General features: G+C 44.5%; 1 protein-coding gene across 1 annotated transcript in view; it reads right to left on the bottom strand.

Moving 5' to 3' along the window:
* LOC143172158 (lipoxygenase homology domain-containing protein 1-like) overlaps positions 1-23035 on the bottom strand; it is a 148784-nt gene that overhangs the window by 98137 nt on the left and 27612 nt on the right. The window contains exons 4-9 of the mRNA XM_076361417.1: positions 22546-22730; positions 8935-9033; positions 7232-7380; positions 4545-4668; positions 2513-2763; positions 1437-1572 (exon numbers count right to left, since the gene is read on the bottom strand). Of these exons, the coding sequence (XP_076217532.1) occupies positions 1437-1572; positions 2513-2763; positions 4545-4668; positions 7232-7380; positions 8935-9033; positions 22546-22730 (944 nt within the window). The remainder of the gene's footprint in view (positions 1-1436; positions 1573-2512; positions 2764-4544; positions 4669-7231; positions 7381-8934; positions 9034-22545; positions 22731-23035) is intronic.

Raw genomic sequence — 23035 nt, 5'->3', positions numbered from 1 at the left:
GGTCTGCAGCTGCCGGAGGAGCCCAGGCATTTCCCCAAATACCCATCATCATCCTCCCAGGGCTCGCTGGGCATGTTCCCCTGTTTCCTCTTCCTTTGCATCGAGGGATCCAGGCAGTTTGGAAATTCTCGGGACCAGAGCAAATATTCCCCAGGGCAGAAACATCAGGGAGGGCTAGACCTGACACAACAGTTTCCAGGATAACATTCAAGATAAGGGGGGGGGGGGGGGGGGGGATAAAAAAAAAGACTGAGAATAAATACAAGCTACACGTCGAGCTGCAATCTGCTGAGGGAACAGCTTGCAAACGCTGCACAGGGAGCCATTTCACCATGGATACCCAAAGTGAGGTTGAACCAAGCTTTGATCAGCTCTACAGAAAGGGACAGTCCTATATGCACGGGGAGATAGGCGAGATGCCATAATAGGTCTTTTCTAACTCCAAGTCTTATGCTTCTATAATCTGGCAGCTAAAGGTCACAGATTTCTCAAGGCTAATGCTCTCTGTCTATCTCCTGCGCTGCAGCAGCAGGGGAATTAGCCTGTCAATAACAATCAGAGCTGATAATAGAGGGTTAAAGGTTGCAGATGCTTTAGTTAAATGGACCGAGTCAGAGGCGCAATGTGGTTATAACACTGACTAACATTTAGATAAAGCTTATTTAAATGAACTGCTCTTTAAGCAGGAGCCCACCCAAAGCATTTGGATTAAACTGTATGTATTATCCTAATTAAAACATTCTGCTTACACATACACACTGGCGCAGGCGAGACGGCAGCGATCCGTTTTGCTTGGTGCAAAACCAGCCAGCGAGGCTGGGTGCTGGAGCCGTGTGTGGATGGATGAACATGCCGTTACGCTGCCCTGCACGGCACCGAGCAGCAAACATGTGCCATTGCCTCCCTCTAGAGAAGAGGCTTCAAACGCGGCACTCGTCTGCCTCGGGAGGCACGTTTGGCAGCTGGACAGGACTAAGAGCTGGTTTTTCTCTAAGGCCAAGAGTAAAAAAGTTGAAGTTAGCGGGAAGAGTTTGTTTTTTCTTCCTGTTTTTCCCCAGGTTTGTGTTTTTATTATATTTAAGTTTTGTTTCCATCTGGAACAGGAAAGCTTTGCTTCTGTAGTGATAAGAAACATAACCTGGCGTGTCTGCAAAGGTGAGATGGCGGCTGAGGCAGCCCTAAGCCCAGTGAACCTAGGAAGGTTGCCAGGTCCAATTTCTTCCCTTAAGAAAACGAGTGCAATTCTTCAAAATATTTTAAAAGTTTCATTTTAAACTCCCCAAATCAGGACGTTCAAAGCTGAAACTCACGCAGGACTCAATTCATTTGAGCCTCTACTTGACCACGGGCCTACCCATGTCATGTTGCATGGGTGACACTCAGGGTGCTGTTGCGTGGGGGGGGGTCACAGGAGCCTCCTGGGCACTTGTACCTACTTTTCAGTCTTCTCTGGCGCAGGGAGATCATTTCGTAGAGCTCCCGTTCTACGAGACCATCTCCTTCATCTTCATCCAGCCATTTCCTACACGGGAAGGTTTGCTCAATACCAGTGAATGGGCAGTAAACCACCACCTAGGAAAAGAAACTGGGAACGTGAGTTTGAATATTCTGTTACTGGCAGCTCACAGGACCTTGATACTGGAAACTTAAGTAACTGAAGCAAAGACAGAGCTGGAGATTTTGGTCCTGCTCTCAAAATCAGGTTTTCTGGACCAACATGAACTGGACTGGTTGCACGATGCCCAATTTGGAGTATAGCTAGGACCCATCTGTCCTGTTATTCCCACTTTTCCAGAAGTACATCAAAACGGGTCAACAACGAAGAGGTAAAACACCACGAGGGGAAGGGAACGGGAACAGGCAGTGTGGCTGCAGGAGTCAGCGTCATGTCAGTGTGCAGCACATGCCCTGCACCACACCAGTGCACAGTAGGGTTTTGCAGGAAACACAAGACACAAAAAGCCTTCAACCACATCCGAAGCTGATTTTGCTTTCCAGGAAAACTGCATTTTCTCCCAGCTTCAGGGTAGGCAGCTGCCTCCCTCTCCACTCTCCCATTAGCTCCTGCTGATTTTGTACACGATCTCACATCACATATTGTTCCGCTACCTCCCAGTAACAGCTGTGGTCAGCCACTTTTTTTACTGAGCTCCAAAGCAGCATCTAAAAGCTTCAGGAAATTCTGAGTATAGATGATAACTTTTAAATGCTCAGCTGAATGAACATCTGAAGGTGCTTCTGGCGCTGAGCAAACAATAAACTCTATCTTTGTGACTGCAAAGGGGCAATCAACCCAATTAGCGAGTGATTGACTTATGCATTGAATGTACCTTTGAGGCAATCAGCTACTACCATGCATTATGTATAATATTGACTTGTTAAACCGGGGATATCGTCATCCAAATAAAAGCAGATTTTTAAAATTTTTTTTAAACTGTGTTTGGTTGTTGGGGTCAGGTTATGAATAGGAAACAGTCTGACAGCTGCCTACAGACAAACAACTTAGTCTCACCTTCTCACAAAACCAGCCAGAACTGACACCGCAATTATCATGCCCAATGGTGACTCTGCTGAGAGGGCTGAGAAGGGCAGCTATCTCCACGTTAAAGAGATCTGTCCTGGCACGCTCAAATTCACCTCCTTCCAAGAAAATCTTCCCACTGTTCTTTAAGCCTTTGGAGCCGTGGAGGATTACGTGGATCTTGGAGTTTGTGCCAGCTCCTCTGATATCTCCTGTCACTACAGCAACGTTGTACACAATACCTGAAGGAATCAGGAATTCGGTTAGGAAGAAAAAAAGGGAGGAAAAAAGGCTGAGAGTAATAATTTTTGATTGGATTTACATTGGCCTCTACTGGTTTCCCACTGGTCTTTTTAGCTTTCGACTTACACACAGTGCAATGCTTCATTTATTTTCCTTCCACACGTACTCACAGCTACCTTCAGATTGTCCAAGAGAAACAGGTTTGTGGCAACAAATTCACTCAAAAAAAGTATGGTTTTTTTTATCACCACGTGGTGATGATTAGGTGAAGAAAGGCAAAAAATTGAATTGGCAACTAAGTCACTTGATTTTGAGAGGTACCAAGCACCAGACGCATCAGAGAATGCTTAGATGACGGAGGGGTGTTGCTTTAAACAGTGGTGGCAAGATCTGCAGCATCACAAAACTCTGAAAACATGGGGTCAGCAGGCCTTGATGCTGCTGAAGCCAGAAGGACCCTCACTGCCACTCTGAGAGCCTAAAGATCTCAGCAAAGCAAGGCTTGGAAAAGGCATTAGCCCAGCTGGAAGAAAGAAAAATATTCCTGAAAAGAAGTCTATATGCATAAAAGTTCACTTGGTTTTTTTCTAGCTCTAAATCTTGGTCTAAGAAAGATGACACTTCTTCCTACAAGCCTTACTTCTCAGTAGGCTCATTGACAGGCATATCGTGGGGCTGTGTCATGGCATCAAATAAGGAGACACCTCTGTAACTATAACAGTGTTTTAGGGAGCATGTATAAAATAGTTGAGGTCCAAGCTAAGTTTTTCCTTTGCTTAAATCACCCAGAAATTGCAATAGGAGCTTTGGACTAAGTAGGAACATCAGAACTCACTCTTATAAACAATCCTCTCTTTCTTTAAAGTTTACATGAAAAATTGTATTCAGGCATGTTTTACTGTGCATATGGAATATCCTCAACAAAACTCATGAAAGCAGGAAAAAAATGCACAGTCATGAATAGTAAAAGAATAAAAGAAGCTTTTAGTAAATGAATTGCATTTTTTTAGATTTTTTTTTTTCACCTGTCTTCCCCTAATTTTTCTCCACATGCATCCTGCAGTCAGGACTCTGCATCCAGACCACTTTACCCGCACACATGTGGGGAGGAGTATGAGGACTGCAGATGTTGAAGACCATGCAATAAAGTAAAACAGCTGTTACGTGCATAGTCAGAGTGTTCACCTTTATGCTAATGAATAAATACAGGCAGAACACTATCCAAATAGTCTTCTGCCTCGTAGTAATCTGTTTTATTGACTTTACATCCAGGTTTCTTTTAACAAAGACGTAACTTCTGGTTGTCTCTGCTCTAACCACGTTGGATAATCAAAAAGCCAGTTTTAGGGCTCCGCACTGCCTTTCTTGTTTTGTAAAAGGATGCGTAGTTCCCCAGCCAAGGACCTGAAGTACCGTATGCACTACTGTGTGGCACGTTGGTGACTGTGGAAATATTAATCCACTTTCTGAAGGCTGGTGAGCAACTTGCTGAAGTACAAGCCAGGTCTTTCATCCTTTGCCCATCAGCCCCTTATCCAGGTGCATCAGGTGATAAATCAGCATGTAGGTCCTGCACAGCTTCACCAGTGAGATGTGGAGGTGGGAAATGTGATGGTAGTTCAGGGACCCTCACACAAAATTGCCTGTCACCAGCAGATGGTCCACTGCAGGTCTCCCTGAGCGCAAGGCATTTAATCTTCTAAAGAAAACATAGCTAGCAATATTAATTAGGCCTTTATATCTTCACATTTCCCACTATGGATTCAGCCCATGACTTTACCTGTGGCTTCAGTGCCCCCAACAAGTATGTCCCTCTGGATTTTTCCATCATCTTCATCTAAAGCAAACCAGCGTCCAACTGGGAATTGGTACACACATTTATTGCCAATGTCTTCAATTATCACCTAAGAGAAAAGAAACAGCACTTTGCAAAATACACGTGGAAAAAGCAAAGGTGTTACATGAGGGGGTGACAGAAGAGCAGAAGCTTAATGTACACGCTCTCACCTGATATTTAATATATTCAACACTCAAGCAGATCCCTCTCCGCTCCCTAATTAGTACTGATAGAATTTCAGACAACCAGCGAGTAAAAAACAGGCCTTTTTCTTTTCTTTTTTTTATCCCATGAACTCAATCTGCATCTCTTGCAGTGTACGAGACCAGCTGTCTCTGCTAGCAAGACCAGCTGGCTGGCCTGTCTTCCTTCTCTCCAGAGCCCGTTTGCTGGCTACTCTTCTCCATCAGCTGAACGGCAGCTCTTTGTTCTGCTTTGGGAACAGGCTGTCTTCTTTATCTCTCAGTTTTAGACGCTTGTTATAAAATAATACCAAGGAATTTTAGGACGAATCAAGACTGTCGGATCAGCTTGTGTGACCTAGTAATATCGTGTTAACCCTACTCAGTTACTCCAGGATGGAACCATTGCAAAGACGGTCATGAAACCCTGTGGTAGGAATAGTTTCTAATTTGGAAGGATTTGGCTCTTGGCCCTACTCTAGAGACATATTCTATTGACACAAGCCAGGGAACAATCTTCACCTTTAAGCCAGTGTTACCCACTTGAAGTTTCTTGCACCTGCTGAGGCATTTCTTACCAACATCATCTTCTGGGTTCCTGAAGCTTGCTGTGGAGTTACTGCAGTATTTTAAACAAGCAGTGAAGAGTACTGAAGATTTTCAGCCAGAAAAGAAGAAATCAAAATCTCTACTCGCCCACATGGCTTATATCTCAGAGAAAGAAAATTCACTATCAGGGATAGAAAGTCATTGCCACTTTTCTCTGCCTTCACAGCAAACAGGGAGAATCTGAAATCTGTCCTTTCTGATAGATTTGTGAAACCATTCTTTGGGAACCAGAGCTTCCCCTCCTGTCACTCATCCCACACTGTGCTGTTGCCTGTAGCATTACCAATTCTTGTTGTACCTCCGTAGACATGGACAGCAGCGTCTGCCAGGGCTAGGATTGTCAGCATGAGAGAGCAGTGCTGTGCTGGAATGTTAGAGACTAAAATATATGAGGTTCAGAAGAAAATATCAACGCTCAGATTCCCCTCTACCTGGTGATCCTCTTTGGGTTCATGTTAATATCTTTAATCATATATTTAGAGGTAGAAAACCAGCTCTGAGTATAAGCCACGCTGAAAACCCAGGACACATGAGAACTAATGATGCTTGGCAAGTTATCCAGGAGTGACAACGCTATAGTCCCCAAATATTGGAGCAAATTAGAGAAAAACATCTACTGACAGTAGAAGATAACTGGGCTATGGTTTAGATCATTCCTCCAACCTTCCAGCTGAACTTGCAAGGCAAAAGTTGCCTTTTACTTAATCACAAACATCTCGGCGGTTCCTGTGGCAGAACATAGGATTAATGTGTTGGCTGCGACTAGTCACTGCTTCAGGCTTCGGGACTTAAGCAACCTAACCAACATCAAAAATTATGTCACGCAGGCTTCATCTGTAATGTGAGAATGAGGTTCCTTTTCTGTGGGTTTTTCCCCCCCTATTTATTACAGGGAGCACAACAGCTCTGGTTTTCATCTGCATTTTTCACGGACAACCAACATAACTTTTAGTGCAGCGTATGGTGACGGTGGAAAAGCATGTGCTAATATTTGCACTTGTAATACATCAAACCAACCTGTTATCTAGGATTTACAAATTTGGGGTCAGATCTTCAGTGGATTAAAGCCAGCTGTGTTAAACTACACCAGCAGAGGGAAGAAAATGAGATCAGAGGAGAGCACCATAAATTTCTCCTTTTAAAATATTCCTTCAACCATTTCACTAAAAGCTGTGATACCTTCATGCCTTAGAGCAGGAGATTAAAATGAGGAGGGAAGTGGGAGTGGAAGAAAAGAATCTTTGTGGCAGGTATATCTTTTTTGCTGTGCCAATGATAAATCACTTAAATTTGGCCAAGCTATAAGTCTTTGCAAATTTCCAGTGTGAACAGACTTACAGATATTTCTTAGACTCTGGTATCTTAACCATCTTGGTAATGAGTTAAGTCAACAGAGTGAGAGGGGGCTTGGAGGCCCCAGCTTGGAGAATTCCCCCTCATCTGTCAAAGAAACTGCAGTGACTGAGACAGGAGAAATACTATTAGAGCAGGCAAATTCAAGTGTTAACAACTGGATTTTCTCACCTAAACCCAGAGTGTCCCCCATTTTCTAATTACCCAATCTAAATCCGCTGCACCTGATTTAGATGCACCACACTGGCCTGCACCAGGCTGTTGCCAGTGCTTCATCAGCCCCCTCTTGCTCTGCAGAAAAAGCAAGTGCTGAAGAGGATACTTCTGGAAAGGTGAAAACTTGATTTGTGCCTTTCTCAGTAACCAGGAACCTGTATCGCCAGCAAACATCCCTGCGTTTCTTAGCGTCAGACCGCCGAGAAGGTAAAAAGTGAGACATTTTGATCCCACAACATGCTTATGTTAAACATTTCAGGAGCAACTAACCTTTGCGAGGAACCAGCCAGCAGAGCCACCCTTGTTATTATGACCTATATTAATTTTCCTTAGCCTTCCCAAATTTGGAGCATCGAGTGTGAACTTGTCCTCTGCTCCCTTTTCAAAGTTGTCTTTGTCATTGTCCAGTTTCCTCACACCTGAGAAAAAATAAATATAGAAGAACCAAGGAGGAAAGTGTTACTGGCACATGCGTATTTGTAAGTGAGGAAATATTTAGGAATGTCACCATGGACTGAATCAGATATTCTCCAGGTACCAGCTCTCTGCAACCAGGATTCAAGGTAAAGGCAGAGGACTTTATATTCTAATAAAAAAGGTACCTTTTCTTGAGCACACAAAAGACCAGGATTTTCACTCTAATGTCACAGTTACTTACAGCTCTCAGAGTTTTCAGAAATACATATCCAGATGGCTCTTGCATCTTTTTTTCATACCACCACATTTCCCTTTTATTTTTAATGTCTTTAAAAATCTCCAAACTGTTTAAAAAAGACTTTGGTCACAAGCTGCAGATTTTGACATTTCAGGCCATAGGATTCTTTGCTGCCTCACACAGGAGGGATTTATTTTCAAGCTGGGACCCAACCAAGGGTATCGGCTTTTCCTGATCTCACAGGAGCTTGCCTTTACGACAAGTATTAAAGCGCCGACCCCCGTTGTAACCAACGCTGTTCCTGTGCGAGCGATGCTGCGAGTGAGATTGAACCTGCCCAAGGCAGCAGTGCAGGGAAAGGTGTCAGAGGGCAATTCACCCCGCTTACCTTAGAAGGGGATGAATAATTTTCTAGGGGTGTTATTCCTCTGTGTAGATATGACAGAGTGCCTGGACAACCGGCTTAGATTTAGACTCCCACTTTCAGATGTCTCCAGGGAGATCACATGAATCCCCTTGTAAAAGTCTGGAGAATTAATCAAGGATGAGACCTATCCACTAGGTTTCATAATCTGTTCAAGGACACTTGGCAGACATCATGTAATTTTTTTCTTGAATTTGACAGGACAGGTGCAGTATGAAAGAGAGAGAATATTTGCTAGCTGGGTCTCCAGGAATTTCCGCCCACTCTTCTCCATAGCGTGATCCAGAGGGTTTGATCTGGGCACATCTTTTAGTATTGTTCAGTTAAAAATACTTTTAAAAAATTAAATTCAAATTCCTAGACCACTGTTGTAGTATAATCTACATTAAAAAAAAAAAAAAAAGCTAGCACCATTACTTTAAAGCCGACTAATATAAATCTTGGTTAGATTATCTTTCTAAATGGCCAGGCAGACTCAGCCACAACCTGCGCCACACTGAAAGGACAGCATTATCCATCCAGGGCCACAGAAAGATGGAACATGCAGCTCTCACTGCATACACTGTAAATACACATTGGTGTTGGATCCCTCGGCGGACTGGCACTTACTGCACTGGTTTATGCTGGCGGTTTATGCTGCACTTTCCCAGGGTTTGGGGTTTTTGGTGGTAGGTAACTTCAGTCATGCTCACAGCCCAGCTACAACTGCTGCTCTGCAGACGCAGCCTCCAGGAGCTGCGGATGTGAGAAACCCCAGAGCTAACACCACCATTTGTTGTGCCTTTCACTCAGCCAAATTATTCTGTATTTGCCAGATTGCCGCTGTGTGTTGTTCAGATCGCAGGCCTGCAGAGCAGGAAGAAATATTTTAGGAAATGATTTGCATTTGAATACCTGTGTCTCCTTTCTCACCGAAGATATTAATGAAGACATCTGCATCTGTTCCACTGCCGCTAACTTCACCAGTAAAAACTCGGACCACGTATTTGTTGACTGTAAGGAGAGAGGCAGAAATCCCAATACATTAATAACTCAATGGTTTGATACAAAACATAATAGTACAAACCAATTCAGGCTGTGCTGATGCTATCTTGAAAGCACGTCTGAACCATGGCCCCTGGATCCTGTACACTGACACTCTCCTCCACAAGAGGAATAAAATCCATAGGCAGAGCTCTGACACTTTGGGTATTCACTGCCCTGGGCAAGAGGAAAAGATCACTCAGTTCCTGGCCTTGACACTGAAAGTTGAAATAGATGAGAAGAAGGTGCAAATTTTGATGTTGATACATGGCCATTAAATGAACTTGGACCTACACACCAGCCTTTCTTTTTCGAAACATCAATGAGTTACAGACCCAGCCATCTGCCCAAGCTCAGACCTGACCCCTCCGGTCTGAATGGTACCCTGGAGCTATTTTTGCCGCCTAGCTTATATTTAGCCTGGCTGGTGACAAGAAGTATTTTGAGGAAAGGTCAGTCACACTGCACGAGCACAAAAATTTGAAGGTGACCACCCTACTACTCTGCCCAGTTTAAAAAAAGAATGAAAAAAATCCAGTCCTTTCCATTTAATGGAGAAACAGGAGTAAAGCCCAGGAGCTGTGACACTAAGAAGCTACATCATGTGTGGCACCAAGCAACGCAAAAATCACGTGAGTGAGCCACACCACAAACGTTTTACACATGCCACGTCAGTGAGTTTGAGAAGCAAGTTCTTCAGAGGGATCAGGACGGGTCTAACTTGGCTCCAGAGGACAGCAAGGGTGAGCTCAGCTTCTTCTGAAACCAATGAGAAAACTCCCATGGCCTTCACTGTGACTATATTTGGGGCAAACACGAGCAACTTTCAAAACCTGCTGCCAAAGTCTGCCTGACTACCTTGTTCCTCCAAGCAAAATCATCGATGACAGACGTCTAGTGCCGTATCCTCTGTGCAGAACCAGTGCTGGAGACAGACAGCAAGATACAAAACAAAACTGACAAAGATTAATGCAAAATCTACTACTGAACAGTACATGGCATCACAGATGCCCTCAACAAAGTATCTGTTATACCCTGTATTACTGAGCCCTGGTGAGCTCTGCGCTACAGCACCTCTCTGTTTCTGAGTCCTGGGCACACTGCTTCTGCAAAAGGGACAAATGCACAGGCCATGTCACCCATACCTCCCTTGCAAAAATAAAACTTTTGGCACCATGATCGATGGCGAGCAACTTTTTCCCTTTGGCAGGTGCAAAGTTATGGGAGAAGCTTGTCTGGGCTCCCCAGCCAACACCAGAAATTATTTCCCTCAGGAGCTAGGGACCATCACAAACCCTGGGTTACCACTCCCAGAGCAGGTCACCTGCCTCCTCCACCATAATCACTGTATATTAAAAATTATTCTAAAAGACAGCAGACACTTTGGTGCACATGTTCCCCTTGAGGCAGAGGATGTGAGAGCAAGCGTATGAGAAGCGGCTGTTGGACCATCCCTTGAATTAAAAAGACACGCTCAGCTCCCGGGGTGAGGAGTACAAGGGCAGAGCCCAAACAGAAGGGAAAATCACCTGTCACAGTTTAATGAATGTGCTCTGAAAAGGCTAAAAATCAAGCTGACATTCTTGGCACCCCATCACAAAACATGCCATTACAAATAAAATAATAATGATAAAAGTGCAATAAATACTAAATAACAAGAAAGAAGAGGACAGAGCCAGGCTCAGACAAGGGAGAAAATGCCTTAACGTTTCTCTTTAACTCTTTTGCTTCAGTTCATAGAGCTCTACCTGCCTGCTAGAGATATGCCAACACCAAAGGATTTCATTTGCATTAGCCAAGGATGGTGATGGTGCAATTTACAGCTCCCATTTGGCCACTAAGCTGCTCTAACTAAAAGTGACCCACTGTACATTGGGATCTTTAACCACAGACCACATTTTTCAAGAAGCTTTGCTCCTTGCACCTCCCCTAGAATATTTATTCTGATGTCAGTGACTAATTTTCCTGGCCCCTGAAAAGTGGAGTGAAGAACCCGACGGGATAAAAGGATCCACAAAAGGACAAGCATCAGCGGCTAAACTTAGATTACCCTTGTAGGATCAGGCTTTATGCCTCTGAAGTATAGACCAGAAGGATGTCTGTACACATGCAGAGCACCAAGGAGGACGTGTAGAGAACAAGTCGATGAAGAGCAACCAGCAGCAGTGACCAAAAATAGGGCAGGAAGGGCACCTTGTACCGCTTCTGCAGAAATATGTCTGGTCAGCAAGAAAAACGCTGGTAAAATCATTTGCCAGATCCAACACCTTGAAAAGTTTCTCAACATCGCTATATTTCAAATCTAAGGTTTATAATGACATCATTTGACAACCTGCTCAGAACACCAAGTGCTCCCAAGGGCTCTCTATACACACGATGTTGCTGTCAGAGTGTCAGCACAGAGACCCCACAGACGGAGCTGATTCCTGAGCCCGCAGAGGTGGGCAATGCATTGGGTTATCATTTTAGGCTAGCGGCAATCACAGGGCACTGTGCTGCAAGGGCGTTATGTTGTCCCCTAAAACATAAGCAAGGCTGGGGTGCGTGGCATGCGCTTGCATGCCTCTTCTGCGTGGCCCTTGCAGATGTGTTTCCGCAGGCAAAGCTACTCCAAGAGCATTAGTGGTCCTTGGCTTAGGTCACAGCACATCCCTGCTTCATGGACCGCAGGATCACGCCTAGCGTGTGCTCACCAGGTTTTCCCCTTAATGTTTTTCATATGTTCCCAGCTCTGAAACTGTGTGCACTCAAGCCAGTCCCCATACCTGCCCCACTCAGCTCTGCGTACAGGACAATTTTTGTTCCTTCATCTTCAGGAAACAAACGGGGTCAATCCTGAGCCATGCTGAATTTTTGCCAGCGCTTTCTCCCTCTCTAAGCAATTCAATGCTCAGCTGCAGCAGAGAGAGTAGCTCTTCATTCTGCTCAGGGGTCCTTCTGTGCTTCATACATCAGCACATCTTACAGAATTACATGGTGGATGCGCAAATTTAAATAGAAAGGGATGCTACATCTCAAAAAGACAGCGAGGATTCAGCTGCTAGAAGCATGCAGGAAAAGGCTCTCACTGCAGCCAGACAGAGATCTGGCTGAAGTCAAGCACTCCTCATTTTAAACATGGGTGGATGTTGTTCCCTCTCCTGTAAGCCCTTAATCACGCATTATTTAAAACAGTAACGTCATCTTTTCAAAAATACCCGCTTGGCTTTATTTAATCTCAATACATGGCTCTGAGTTCATCTGCAAAACAGAGATCAAGATGTTGCCTGGATGCTTCTCCTAGCACTGGGAACATGCAAAATGCTAATGTACGGCTGGTAAAAGCTGTGACTCCATCTAGCAGTGCAGGCTCACTGCAGCACAGGCACGGAGAGGGGAGTTTTCCTAGAAGCAAAATTAGCAGCTTCAGAGGCACGAACTGCAAGATGCCAAGAGCAGAACAGCTAACAAAAATTCAGTTGCAAGAGCAGTAACTATTTTCTGCTGGTTTTCCTCTCCCCATTGCAACACACAAGCACAAACGTCCTGTATGGTTACAGCACCTTCCTTTTCTTTACAGCCGGGTGTCTGCTCCATTAGAGACAATCCAGCTCCCCCTGACATCTCTCATCCAACACACTGACACACACAAAGCTGTCCCAAGAAGGCATTCGGAGACGTTGCCAGGATGGCATCTCAGGGGAGCAGTGGGGTGGCACTAACTGATACGACTCCACTGCATTAATTTAGCAGAGGTGTGACAGTCAAGCAGCTTGTCTGTTACTAATCAACTCAGCCACAGCTTTCAACAGCTAAGAGGGAAGATTAATATTGCACCGTGGGCTAGAGTCAGGCTCTTTCCACTGAGAGCCAAGGGGTTTATTCTGGTGAAGGGCTGTGATGCCACAGGCACTCCCAGCACTGCTCCCAGGGGATGACGGGCATGGGGCTGCAGCCCTCCTACCCCCCCCACATATCCCTTCTGGGCTGGGCCCACTGCCATCTCCATCCCAAGGAGCCAGGGTGCAGCACTTAGCCCAACACCTTGCCCGGGATCTTTTTATCCAGCCCCAGCACCCCTGGGTGCTCTCGTGCAACCTCTTTCCTGCCTCCAACCATGGAAAACGCATGGACACATCCCAGCCAAACCCTTCCACCTGCAAGCTGCAGCTGACTGCTCAGCCGTGTGATATTCTTCTGTTAATGCCATTTATTTAGCAATATGATATCATAGTCACCTGAAACTCCATAGGATGGAATTGCCTAAAGAAATCTGGTAGCTAATATTATTTGGGGCATTAGATAGGGTGTTTAAGCACAAGCTGCTGAGTTTGTAGCAGCAGGGGCACCAGATTTAGGCAGGGAAACAAAGCCGACCGTGCTTCATTACCTAGAGTTATCACCTCCTGGAGGGCACAGTGAATTCCCTGCTAGACATCCCTGCCTACCTCCCTTGTGCATGACCTGCCGTGGAGCAGGGCGGCAGCACAGCATGCAACAACTAAGAAATGTCACAGCCTTCAGAAGCAAAACACGCTGGGTTAAGAGCGGGGAGCTAAGTCGTAGGCAGCGATAGATTCTTCTCATAAGGCAACATTTAGCAATTGTCCTTCTGTTTTCACAGTGCTCCCAAGGGTGGCAATGTTTAAGATCCATCCTGTACTGCTCAGCACTGAACAGGCAGATTTCAGAGGCGGGGGGGGGGCGGGTAGGGAAGAGGCAACGCTACTGTCTCTGAATTGCTGCGGGCAAAGAAATACACTTGTGGTTAGTAGAAAAAGTGAAAAAATTTGTTGCTAGAGGCAGAGGCAGGGGGCTGGATCTGCAGGCAAGGCGCGGTTTCAACCTGAGGCTGCCACAGCCTTTTTGCATGTGCTCGGGAAGGTGGTTTAACATCCATATGCCTCGGTTCCTCGCTGTCAGATCGAGTCAGTCATTCCAGCCCACCAGAAATTGTCTGACAAGATCTCTTTGTGATGGAAAACACTGACTTGTCAAAATGGAAGCTCCTTTATACCACTTCTGACAGCATATTCCTCAGTGACAGCTAGACTTCTTGGTCAGAGCAACCTCAAAAGGTCAGACAGCCTATGTTCAGGGCACGAAGCTGGGATCTGGCATCCCAACACGCTTGAGTCAGAGCAAGCATTTGAATTTAGTTCTTGTCTGTCCTGGGAAAAAGCCCATCCCACCAGGCTAACACCACCTTTTCCTAGATCAGCTTCTCCCAGCCTTCTGGTGGAGATGCCTTACTGCATTTTCATACAACACAGCATTATCTCTGGAGTCTCTGCAAACACTGCAGAGAAGAAAACTCGCCCAGCCCTAATCATTACACCTGTCTCTACTGCAGTAGCAGGGACCCTAGAGACAGCTACTCAGAGCGAGACATAATGAGAACTTAAAGCAACCCCTGTAAAAGCAGAGGAGCCCTGCTGAGTTCACCAGGAGCTAGCTCTGTCTCAAAAGCATGACCTGTTCTTGCACAAAGCAACTGCACACAGTTAAGGAAGAATTTTTTTTCCCCCCATCCAGGAAAGGGTTGAATTCGAAGGGTTGGTTTAGAGCTTGAGAATAATTAATCTCTGTCAAGAGTAATTGACAACTATCTTAATGAGCTGCAGCGCAGGGGATGCTGATGAAGAAAGAGCTTTGCATTGCTTTTGGCCCTGAGCACCCCTGCCAAAACACGGTGTTAGTGGGGGAGAAAGGCTGAAGAGCCTTTGCGTGGCTTTGGGGTGCGTGTCATCAGAGGCAGCACCAAGGATGCAAGGCCGGTGCCACCCTGGATCAGCATTTCATTAATCTCAGAAGAGCTCTCTGAAAGTGTGTTCTTAAGAAAGAGAGATTGCTGCTGCCACTCAAGGAGGCATAAGACATGGGAAAAGGAAACGATTATGTTTGCTCTGCTGAATATTGCATTATCCTCAACCGCTGCCTCGTGCCCCTCCTATAATGAACTCAGCCGCTTGGTCTCCCCATCCAGCCCAGAGACCACGAGATTCAGCCTTATTTTGTGTGGCTCTTACGTGAAATCAAAGTATGCATCAAAACAGTTAATATATATTAGGATTCAGCCCAGATCATCCCTCTGCAAAGCCTGTGAGAGGCAATCTACCACATGCAGGAGTCTTTGCTTGTAGGATATGCTAAACTGATGTTCCTACTGCAACTTCAAAGTGATTATGACATTTTGAAGTGAGCTTAAATGACCTTGCTCAAGAGACAATAGCGGTTTAGTTGCAGAGGCATGGAGCTTAGCACAGGGAAACCCATCTTGTGACAGCGGCGCGGAAATTCTTGTTCATCTAATTCTCCAAGTTTTCTCATTATTTTTCATTAGTTCAGCCCCAGGGTGGGAGCCCATGGAAAAAAAAAAAAAAAAAAAAGAAAAAAAGGCAGCAGACATTTCACAAAAGAAATATCCGCTTCCTGTTTTCCCCAGATCTACTGTTATCAAAATTGGGGAAATCACTGAAAATAACTTCTTGGGTAAAACATTTCTGCTCAGAATGAAGAGTAAAATAATTTTACAGTGTTATTTAAAATCATATTATTATCACTGTACTTCAGTCTTGCTTTGTATAAATAATATATTTAAATAAAGTTACTTTATTTTAAAACTGATAGTTGAAATAATTACAAAATCTAGACGTAATTGGTCAAAATTATCCCCCACCTTCACAAACGTGTTGCGCTGTTTTGTATTGAATACATATAGATCTATATACCAGCCACACATAGAGCTGTCTCATGCCTCTCCAAAATTTTTTCTCTTGAAACATGAGGTCTTTTATACGAATTACAAATCCCTATTTCCATCCCATTTCTGAGCTCTGTGCATCTTGTCTTCCTTGTGCTTTACAAGTCACCAGGGCTTCTTTTCATTTCTACATTTCAATTTCTCATTGCCCTTACCCGTCTTTAGAGACAAAACAAGAGGCAAAAAATACAAGTAAAATGTCCATAGCTGACTTGTTTTAGACTCGGTAATATAAGATGGGCAAAGTTTGCAGGGAGAGTAAAATCCTTATTAGACCAACTGAAGTATTTTGGGGGGGGGAGAGGGAAGACAAGATATTTTTGGATACTCAGTAAGTCATATAGCATGACAGGTTTTTTCCATTTTTATCAATTGGGTAGTAAAAGATATTACTCCCTCTACAAACCTTGTTTATTGAATATCTTAGCATGCAGCAAGGCCCCATCCTTAATACAGGGGGTATTCACCATTATTCAAAAGTAAACAACTCATATTTATTTCAGAAGTGTATTTAGCTGCATTTTCCTGTGCTGATTATACACTTCCAGTTCTCAGTGTAAATAAAGATGAATTTTGATGAGCAGGTAACACCTATTAATATTTCACACACACCCCATCCTCAGAAATAATCTTTTTAGTTTTTCTGACCATGGAAGTTTCCAAAATGTAACACCTCGTTTTGAATCATGACCCGTGGGAGACAGGAGAGGGACCAGTCCCACCCTCCAGGCCTGGTGCTTTGTGAAATGAGGCTGCAAAGCCCACAGAGCATCATCGACCAGTGCCTCGCATCCAAAATGCTGCTCCTTGTCAGAGCTTCTAGCGCCAGTGCGCTATTGAGAAATATTGGCCGCAGCTTCCGTCTGGATCCAGTCCAGCCCTTCGGGACATGCGTATCCCGTTGGGTCAGGAAGGATTTGCCTACTGACTCAAAGTCAAGCATGTGCATCAATACCTGCTGCCCCAGGTCTTTCCTCAAGCCACAGCCAGGTCGGTGCCTCGTAAGTCTTAAGTCAGCCAGCATTAAAACTTTGGACAATGAACTATGAAGTCTTAATACAAACCTCCTTCGCAGAGGGAAGAAATAACACAGCTCACATTCCCAGCTCAAATATATGCGGTTTAGGTCCTAGTGGATCTAAAAACCTTAGAGAGTATCTAGGGCATGTTAACTCTACGTGTGCTTGCACAGATGCTCTCAAAAGCACACTAGGCAGAGAAGTCCAGTACAGGCTGCTTCTTCGTGTGCACAGACTGCCTTCGTAACGCCTGCAAGGACTGCCTTTCCTGCCTTCGAAGCAAACCGTTCTGCGGCTCTCTCTGCCTGTGGTCTTCTCCTCTGACCCACCATGAACACAAACTGCCCAAGTCTCCTCGGGTGATCTCATTAACTCTGCCCCAGATGAGGACAGACCAATGATTCAAAGAAACTTGTGACAGACTAATGGATTGGGCCTGACCTGCAACTTGATCGGCTGAAGCTCTCTCATTTGTAACTATAATAAATATTGTTCTCATTTTTTAAAGGCGAGACTACCCTCTGCATGCACAAGCACACAGGCACGTTTCACCGCTCATCTGCCTTTACAGGAATCCAGTTCCCAATTGCTCAGTGTGACCTTATAGCTATTACCCCTTAGGACGTATCCATGCAAACTCTCAGGTGCACCATATATCAACCCCAAATCAGGCCAGAATTGACACAACCGTCGACCTTCCAGTTCAAAGCTGGTTCTTGTCTCAGCAAGGCAGAAAACTTATGTCTGCCTGCAAAAGACCATGCAGACTTAGCCTTAGATACAGCACAGCTACACTAATCTGGTCTTGCAACCCATTTTTGACATAATATTAACAAAAAACAATGGGTGACCAACGCCTGGCACTTTTAAGTATGGAAAAAATAAAGGCAACGCAATTGTGTTGGATGTTCCCATCCTCAAAGTCGGGGTGCACCACACATTGTGACTGCCCTGCTCCTCAGTACTGTGCTGTGTAACACACCCGTTGTAAACACATTCATTATTAATAGACCAAATAAAACTAAACTTCACCCAGAAAAAGTAGAGAATGGAGGAGTTTTACAGTTTGAGGTCACACACGCAGTTCTCTTCTACTGTGAATACGCAGCCTTGAAACAGTTTGACGTGAGCTGCTGTCCCATGCACATTTATAGCCCATCATGTCCAATCTTAAACAATTTCAGGGTGCTGAAGGCCAAAGAGCTAGCTGGAAATCCGTCCTTGGCTCTGAACCTCATTTGCGACAGGCAGGTTGGCAAGACTTGACCAAAATTTGACAGGTTAGCATAAACTGCAATTGCACGGAAGTCTGAATTTATTATCAGATATCTGTGCTCTTGAACATGGTTTTAAGGACCAAGTGAGTAAAGGCCCCCTTTGCAAATGAATATTCCTGCTTTCTCTCAATAAAAGAGCGAGCACAGATAATTGTTTTGATTAGGGAGAGATTTCAAAGGTAATCAAGAACAGTCAATGTGTGTTGGGGATACCTAACCTTTTTCCTTCGTTCTGAGAAAAACTGGAGGTCACACTGCGGAGAGCCTAGACTAACCTCAACCAGCTAGATAGTGATAACAGCCTGTTGTTACCCCAGAGAGAAGATGGCCTGTGGATAACTAACCCGACCAAACCTCAGCTTCTTTTATGAATGAGGATAAAATGTAGCCTTGCAAAAATATTCCCGTATGACATCTTGAGACACCCTTCCACCTGAAGACCAAATCTCAGGACTCCCTGCTTTACAGCTGGGTGGTAAAAGCTGTGCCCATCACACACACAGGGATGGAGAAAGACACGGCCGTGGTGTCCCACCTGCAGCAGGTTCCCATGGGCAGTGCCATGCCTGGCTCCAAGGGATATCTTTCACCCCAGTGGGGTAACCACCATGGCGCTCATGGCATGTACTGGGCTCAGACTGGGGCTGCAGGGCAGCTCTGGGGCTGCAAACTGCCAGGGAAAGCAGGGTGAAGTCCAACCAAATGAGAGTCACCACGGGGTGCGAGACACACGGGTCTGTCCACAGAGTGACACAAGTGATTCACGACCAGTCTGCAGATGTCAAACAACGGGCTGGAAACCGGCTTCCAAATTTCATTTGCTTTTTCGTCTCCATTGGGTCAGTAGTTCTTATTAGAGCAGCTACAAGCTATTATGAATGGTCTCCTCCCCCACTGCTTTGGTAGGACATCAGACACCCCCAGAGTGATCCAAAACCCGCAACACTCAAAGGAAAATCATCTCCTGATTTCAGCTTTGAGCCAGTCCCTTGCATAGAGGCTCAGCCACAGTCATATAATCCTAAGGCTTCATAAACTCGAGCAAAGCAGTATAAGGCCGAACAATAGCCCTTCCTTGTAATTAATACCTGCAATGTAAATTAATCCAGGCTGCCAATAGCAGCTGCTGGGTAAATAAGAATCTGTGGCACTATCACTGTCAAAGGGCCATGGGCATACGATGCCATGGATGTGAATACAGGGAATAGAGGATCATTCAAGCAGGAACACTTAAAATGTAACCTGTTCTCCTTGAGAAATGTGTCGCATTCAACAGGGAACCTGACAGGAGCCATTTTATTCAGATAAGTAAATGCAATCACTCAGGCATCTGCAATCATTAAGTATTCCTGCCATCCTCGGTAACTCTATTTGGATCATGAAAAGAACTCGTTTTTTGTGTGTCTGTGTGTCCAATTTTTCAATTATATGTAGACTATTTTTTGGAACATACTCTTTTCTGCATTTTTTAATAATGTCTCTGTTTTTTCCCTTTAAATTAACCTCTTCAAAGCTCATAGCCCTGCAGGGATTCTCTGGCTGACCTGTGCTCCTCACCAAGAAAGAGGCTGAGTCTCCCCATAGCTTGGTAGGTTTTGGTCCAAGCACCAACTATGCCCTTCAAATATGCTTCAAATGCCTCTACAGAGCTTCAACAAACCAAAAATATGACAAAAAATAATTTAATTTTTCTCCAGTCCACATCCCACACATATCACAGAGAAGATGCACGTCCCAGCAGCGACCTCCAGTTCAAGAGAGGAAGGTAAATCCTCATGACAAAAATGAGAAAGCTCTCCAGGAGAAGATCAAAAGCTGAAGATGTTGCAGGAGAGGGAACACAGAGGAAACTTGTTTGGTTACCTCCAAAAACATACCAGACTGTGGCAGCAAATGGAACATGAAAGCAAGGTACGAGACTAAGGTCTGTAACAACAGTGCCCGGGTGATTTACAAAAAAGAACTAAAGAAAAAAGGGAAACAGCGATTGAAGAGACATGACCAAAAGGGAGAAGAGTATGGCACTGAACACTGCTAATGGGAACACGGACTTAAGAGGGAGTAACTAATCTTTCTTTACAGGCACATAAAATCACCAAACCACATAATTATTCATTTGTCTAGCAGCCTAGAAAATATTAATACTCAAAGAGTAAACACCACTGTTTAATCCATTTGAAACAAAAAAAAACACCAAAACAAAACAACAAAATTTAGGGCAAATGACTTGTATGTACAAAGAAAAATCATATCACAATCTCGTTTCAGACCTTTGCAGATCCAGAGGGAGCCAAATGAATTCAGGTAAATTTACATTTGCAGTTGACAGTTCACCTCAGCAGCCCGGGAATGTTTATCTTTCATTAATTATGGTTCAAGGGGAACTGCAACCCGAGATAGCTGAGCTAACCCTCTCTTCTTACAGTTTCAGACCTGCCGCCTGGAAGGCATCCAACCCTTCACCCATACTTCTGGCCTCAGCCCAGCTCCCTGCATTTATATGGACGGCTGCAGAACACCCAGCCTGTGCCACTCAAAAGTGGGTTTTTCTATCTGATAAAGATAGAGAACAGATGCATTTCTGACAAATGCCTGGCTAAATCTCTTCTTTCATACTCTTAAAGCAGGAGACAATCTTATTTGTATTTGTCCTGGACCAAGCACATAGTGAGCAGTTGATCTATAACCCAAAACCACTCCTCCAGAAGGGCGAGCACTCGGGACTAGCTTTTCGGCTGGTGAAATGCAAAGTTGCTCCAGCAATTTCATTGGAGCTGCACTGATTTTTACCAGCTGAGGGTTTAGCCCACAAATCTTTTCCTGCTGAGAGACAGGTGTTGAACAGGATGAAGGAAATCACATGCATTCCTTTGAATCAGCTCTCCCAGGCAGGAGCAATAATAAATTCAGATAAACCGTTGTGTCATTTTTAGATCTATTAAGATTGAATGGTTGACTTTCTCCTCGAGGGAACCTCTCATTGATTGTGTATTGCTTTGACTCATCCACTATCTTGTCCAGACCCCTCCTGCCCCCTCAAGTGTCCTTAACTCTTTCATTTCACAAACTGAATGGATAAAAGAGCAGCAAAGAACTTTGGCACGCACAGCCCCAGCAGTAACTGGGTGGGGTTTTTGGCAGAGCATCTCCAGACGTTATCTCATTCCCCTGTGGCAGCCACCCTGGAGAGGTCTGCATTTATAAAATGCTCCCACACACATTTCTTGTCAATGGATATTATTTGTGCATGCTAACTCACATGCAGTATCCTTTAATACTTACATCTTCAACATACTGAAGCTGTTTTAGGAGGTTGTATCTTAATAGAGCAAAATTATTTAACAATTCAGGAACAAACAGTGTCACAGTGTATTGTTTCACTGTTAACTTCAAACAGGATCTCAATAAAAATAACAATACTTTGCCCTTCTAGAGTATCTATCAATGCTCAAAGCACTGTATTAAGGCTGGCAATAAACTGTTTTTACCAAAAAAACGATCCTAAGTGGTCATGTGAACAACACTAGTGCGAGAAATCTACTACTTATTCTCAAAAATATGTGATACTAGCAAAAACACGTTTCCCCTCTTGTGCACCAAACTATACCTCTCCTTTCCCTCAGACCTGTGGCTAGTGGCAGGTGTACTTCATTTTCCATGCCCAAAATTAAGCTCCCAGAAAGGAGCGGTGCATTGGTGAGGTCATCAGGAAAACACAACTCGGTTTCCTCATTAGCACTTGCAGATAAACTGCTGACATACCACCTGAGGCTGGTTTGCTGGCTCTACTTTCACATCTCGATCATCTTCCCACTCATGTTACATGCACTATACATCACCACATGGCCTACACGCTGATATCAATTTGGGAGTACATGTCTGGTTTGCAAGCTGCCCTGGCTTCATTTCAACATCATTAGCTTAAAACCACTCTGAAAAACAGGCACCAGCTCAATATGGGTATCACACACATACAGTAAACCGGCATAGAATTACAGTGAGGGGGTTGGCTTGTTTATGGAAATTTCTTGCGGATCGTCACCAGAGCCTGGAAACACTTAACTTTATACGCAGGACTGCAACCACGCTGCCTCTTCTGATAGCACACAGTGATACTGGCTACATCTTCTGGGATGGGATGCCTCTCATCTGTGTGTAGCCATTTAATCTAATTTAAAGGAGTCATCGCAGATGCTTCAGTACTCAACCAATGAGCGGAGCTTCTCCAAATAGTGATTTACCCCACCCTAAGATGTCAGGTCTAACATTGGAAGAAGGAATTACCCTCTGGAGGCACCTTGTATCTTCCTATTTCTCTCTCCACTGACTACAAAGAAAACTCAAATTAGTGTAGACGACGCGATTACTTTTTATATGGCTAAAGTCATCTGAAAGCAACCCTGTCCGTTCCAACAAGACACCGTGCTTTTTGGAAAACCCTTACCTTTGGGCACATCCATGGGATCCAGGCTGCCGATGAGGTCTCTGACATACAGTCCGTCCCCATCCTCCTTGCTCAGCCAGTTGTTGCAGGGGAAGTAAAACCGGAGGTGAGGTCTGTTCATGTCGGTCACGATCACGCGGTCGAGGAACCAGCCCGCATTCAGTCCGGTGTTATCGTGCTCAATCCTAGAGGAAGAACAACCCTGATTTGATATTTTGATTAAGACTGGCCACTAGCACTGCAATTTTGTGGAATATTTTATATTAGGCAAGGCTAGAGCAACTATACACAAAATGCCTACTTATACCTAGCTATCCAAAGTGTTTCATAGGTTTTATGGGCTTTTACAGGGTATTTTGTAAATAAAAACGTTCCTATATATGTATATGTGTGCAGATATCATAGGTGCATATGTGGGCTATTGCCTGCAAGGGGATGCACACAAACATACACACACCTGCCCGTTCGTTCCACATATGCATTCATTCAC

This window comes from Aptenodytes patagonicus, chromosome W (genome assembly GCF_965638725.1).
Source record: "Aptenodytes patagonicus chromosome W, bAptPat1.pri.cur, whole genome shotgun sequence".
Classification (NCBI taxonomy): domain Eukaryota; kingdom Metazoa; phylum Chordata; class Aves; order Sphenisciformes; family Spheniscidae; genus Aptenodytes; species Aptenodytes patagonicus.
Note: the sequence above shows the minus strand (reverse complement) of the source record. Positions and strands in the feature narration are given on the sequence as shown.